This window comes from Ostrinia nubilalis, chromosome 13, assembly GCF_963855985.1.
Source record: "Ostrinia nubilalis chromosome 13, ilOstNubi1.1, whole genome shotgun sequence".
NCBI lineage: Eukaryota > Metazoa > Arthropoda > Insecta > Lepidoptera > Crambidae > Ostrinia > Ostrinia nubilalis.
The window spans coordinates 15,034,319-15,038,277 of record NC_087100.1 but is presented as its reverse complement, the minus strand read 5'-3'; the positions used below and the strand labels follow the sequence as shown (position 1 = coordinate 15,038,277).

Genomic DNA, 3,959 nt, shown 5'->3' with positions numbered 1-3,959 from the left:
GGCAAGGTGGTCGGTCGCGAGGCGGCGGCGCGCGACGGCGAGTGGGCGCGGCTGACGCTCAGCGTGCAAGCCGTGTACAAGCGCGCGCCGCGCTCGCGCCTGCGCCGGGGCAGCGTCGCGCTCCACGTGCGCGCCAGGGACCTCGCCTGCAAGTGCCCTAAGCTCAAGATCAACAAGTAAGTTCCTCGTCTATAGATGCTTTTCCGTCTCCCTAGTTCTCCTCCAGCCATAATGAGCGAGGTGAGCATGCAAGGGCAGCGTCGCGCTCGCGCTGCACGTGCGCGCCAGGGACCTCGCCTGCAAGTGCCCTAAGCTCAAGATCAACAAGTAAGCTCGTCTCCCTAGCCTCATACTTCTCCTCTAGTCATAGTTGGTAAGATGAGCGCGCCGGGGTAGCCTTGCGCTGCACGTGTGCGCCAGGGACCTCGCCTGCAAGTGCCCTAAGCTCAAGATCAACAAGTAAGATCCTCGTTTATAGGTGCAATTCCCTCTCCATAGCTCTCTACTTCTTCCTCTAGCCATAATGCCCTAAGCTCAAGATCAACAAGTAAGCTCCCTGTCTATAGATGCTATTCCGTTTCTCTAGCCCTCTACTTCTCAGTCCAGACATAATGGGCAAGGTGACCGTGCAAGCCGTGTAAAAGCGCGCGCTGCGCTCGCGCCAGCGGGCCAGGGACCTCGCCTGCAAGTGCCCTAGGCTCAAGATCAACAAGTAAGCTCGTCTCCCTAACCCCTACATCTCCTCTAGTTATAATGAGCAAGCTGAGCGTGCAAGCTGTGTGTATAAGCTCACGCCTGCGTCGGGGCAGTGTCTCGCTGCACGTGCGCGCCAGGGACCTCGCCTGCAAGTGCCCTAAGCTCAAGATCAACAAGTGAGTGGTTCTTTTATAGGAGCTATAAGGTACCGAAGCGGGCTGCAGCTATACTTACAGCGTATTTAACGCCGTTGCAGCCCGCTTTGGAGTTTTTAATTCTTCCTACGCTGACCAACGTACGAATATACGTTGCGTATAGACACATCAGCTCACATCCCAATACGTTACGCGCTGGTAAAACTGAATGATGCCAGTGGCGCAGACTGGTTTGTGATTGACGTCAACGTAGGACAATTCAAGCCTTACTTATCGTACTTTCAACTCTTCCTATGCCCATCTGATGAAACTTATCTCGGGTGCCAAAGGCAGTCAGCTATCACACAAGGTTACCCAACTTTCACTGGTTGGGAATCATTGGTAAAGCCTGGTCGCGACTGTGCGACTGGCACCCGCAGTGAGTGTGCGAGCGCGACAGCAACATAATTACGCGCGAGCGATAAGGATGGGTAGCTTGGGGTCATTGGACATAATTCTACGTGCTCACGGACCAGGCTTTAGCCAAGTGTAGTTCCTGGCCATACAAAAATTGGAATGTTGGTGGTGAACATAAGGAACATAAGCAGGCTGCCTGAGCAACTCAAGAGATTCTTCTGAGAAACTTCATTCCCATGTAACAAATAACGCGAGTGAAAAACTAAATTACAACCATCTTCCACAGGTCATACCTAATCCTAGGAGTGGAAAAAGAAGGCTACGCGACGGGGCTGCCGGGACTGACGGTCGGCGACCGCACGCTGCTGCTGGAGTGGCGCGACGACTGGCACCGCCGCATCCGCCGCCTGCAGCGCCGCGCCATCAACTGCCACTAGGCGCCGAGGATGCCAAGCCTAGTGCCGCTGGCTGTGGGGCATCTGCCGCTAGAAGCAGGGCGGAGTGACTGCTGTTAGTTGCAGATTGTTTGCCGCTAGTTACAGGTCGTTTGCAAGCTATAGCGACTGCCGCTAATCGTAGAATAACTTCAGCTAGCAGCGGAATGTCAGCTGCAAGACATTAAGTGACTGCTGCTAGTAACAGGATGCTTGTGGCTGTAGGGTAGCTGCCGCTAGACGCGGTGCCCCTACTAGCCGTAGAGTGTCTTCTTCTAGCTGTAAGATATCTGCTGTTAGTTGCAACGTGTCTACTGCTAGCCTTAAAGTAACTGCTGCTAGCTCAAAAAAAACTGTCGCTAGTTTCAGAGTGTCTGTCACTAGCCGTAAAATGTCTGTCTCTAGCTGTAAAGTAGCTGCCACTAGCAGCAAAGTAGCTGCCACTAGCGACAAAGTAACTGCTGCTAGCAGCAGAGTAACCGCTACTACCAGAAGGCAACTGCCACTAGCAGCAAAGTAGCTGCCACTAGCGGCAAAGTAACTGCTGCTAGCAGCAGAGTAACCGCTACTACCAGAAGGCAACTGCCACTAGCAGCAAAGTAGCTGCCACTAGCGGCAAAGTAACTGCCGCTAGTTACAAAGCCTCTTTTGCTGTCGCTAGTAATAGAGTGTTTGCTCCGTAAAATAATAGCTGCTAATGGCAGGGAGTCTGCTGCAAGTCGCAGAGTGTCAGCTGCTAACTGTAAAATAACTGTAACTAGATGCCATAGGCTATCTGCCACTAGCGTGTCTTCTGCTAGCCGTAAATCAACGGCCGCTAGTTTCAGTCTTTGTTGCTAGTTGCAGAGTTTTTACCATTTGTCATAGAGTTTCTACCGCTAGAAGCAGGAGGCGTGGCGCTAGTTTTGCAGAGTGTCTGCCGGTAGCAGTAAAGTAACTGTCGCTAGAAGCAGAATAACCGCCGCTAACTGAAAAGTATCTGCCACTAGCTGCAGATGACCACGGCAAGCCACAGGCGACTTCCGACGATTAAAAAATCCGCGCGCGAGAGGGTTGACGTGACGGTGGTGTGTTTCAATGTGGTATTGATCTGAATTGTTGTTTATGAGATTAAATGATAATAAGTATTTAATATTAATCACAAAAGCATTTGCTTTGAATCAGTCTGTACTCAAAGTTTTATGTACGAATTCGCTTTGAAATCTGAAACATTTTTAGAAGTAAGGATTAGACTTACCCTTAGCGGGGATTTACCAGCACACATAAGGGTTAATCGCTCTGTATTTTTAAAACTCTTTCACTAAAGTAAAACGAATCAATATTAACACTGTAAATACACCACTGAAACGTTGGCAACTCCTTTTATCCCTCAACTTGGAGTTTCAATTCTAGACAGTAATTTTACATAGAATTGAAGTTTTGTCCAATTAACAATAAAATCATGTAAAATTATTGACTTGAAGTAGAGTTCTGAGTATAGTCCAAGGGACAAGCTACAAAATTCGGCCATATTCCGTCTTTGTTCCGTGCTAATGTAACTGCCAACAAACGTGCTGTCTGATATCTCAATAATTTTAACTAGTCTCGATTAGATAAACTAGCTTTTTCATCCGTAACATTTTTTAATCGTCAGTTTTATACCAAAAAAGAAACAGCTTATTATAATTTCTTTAACTTCCTTCCTAGGATTTCGTTACAAATGTACATTAATAATTATTTATTTATATAGACTAATTAATTGTAGATCGACGAGTTTCGTTCCATTTCTTGCATTTTTGTATAATTGTTACTATCGAAAAATGCGCATGTTAATACTTGTTTTTGTACAACTGACGACAATTTTGACACTCGTCAAACGTCAATAGTTGTTTTGACAGCCGAAGTTAGTGTTCTGTCAGTGATTGTACAATTTAGATCTAGGTCATATCGCGTAGATCCACAAAACATAGTCACAATGGTTTAACGTACCTCATTTATTAAGTAAACTTAATAATTAAACTGGTAAGGGTTGCATATTAATTTACATAGTGGATAGTGTTAGATTTTTTACTTTTTACGCTAACTGTCGTTGGAATTAACTTTGTACTGTCTGTTTTTCATGTTTATTTTGTAAGTGAGTCTTGCCAAAGTACCATTTCGTAACTGTACAGACTAAGGTACTTAATTCTTTTCTATCCGCATATTTTGTTGGGAGATGTGTTTGGGGGGAGTGCGTTGCCTAAATGTGGGGTGTGTACAGTATTATTAGCTTTACTAAGTTAAATGTTATTTATAAGCG

At 46.6% G+C, this 3,959-nt stretch overlaps 1 protein-coding gene across 1 annotated transcript in view; it reads left to right on the top strand.

The window, feature by feature from the left end:
* Positions 1-1,915, top strand: part of LOC135077354 (netrin-3-like) — a 197,599-nt gene extending 195,684 nt beyond the window's left edge. Inside the window, exons 7-10 of the mRNA XM_063971878.1 lie at positions 7-176; positions 227-327; positions 749-872; positions 1,534-1,915. Coding sequence (XP_063827948.1) covers positions 7-176; positions 227-327; positions 749-872; positions 1,534-1,684 — 546 coding nt within the window. The 3' untranslated portion in view covers positions 1,685-1,915. The remainder of the gene's footprint in view (positions 1-6; positions 177-226; positions 328-748; positions 873-1,533) is intronic.
* The last annotated feature ends 2,044 nt before the right edge of the window (positions 1,916-3,959 follow it).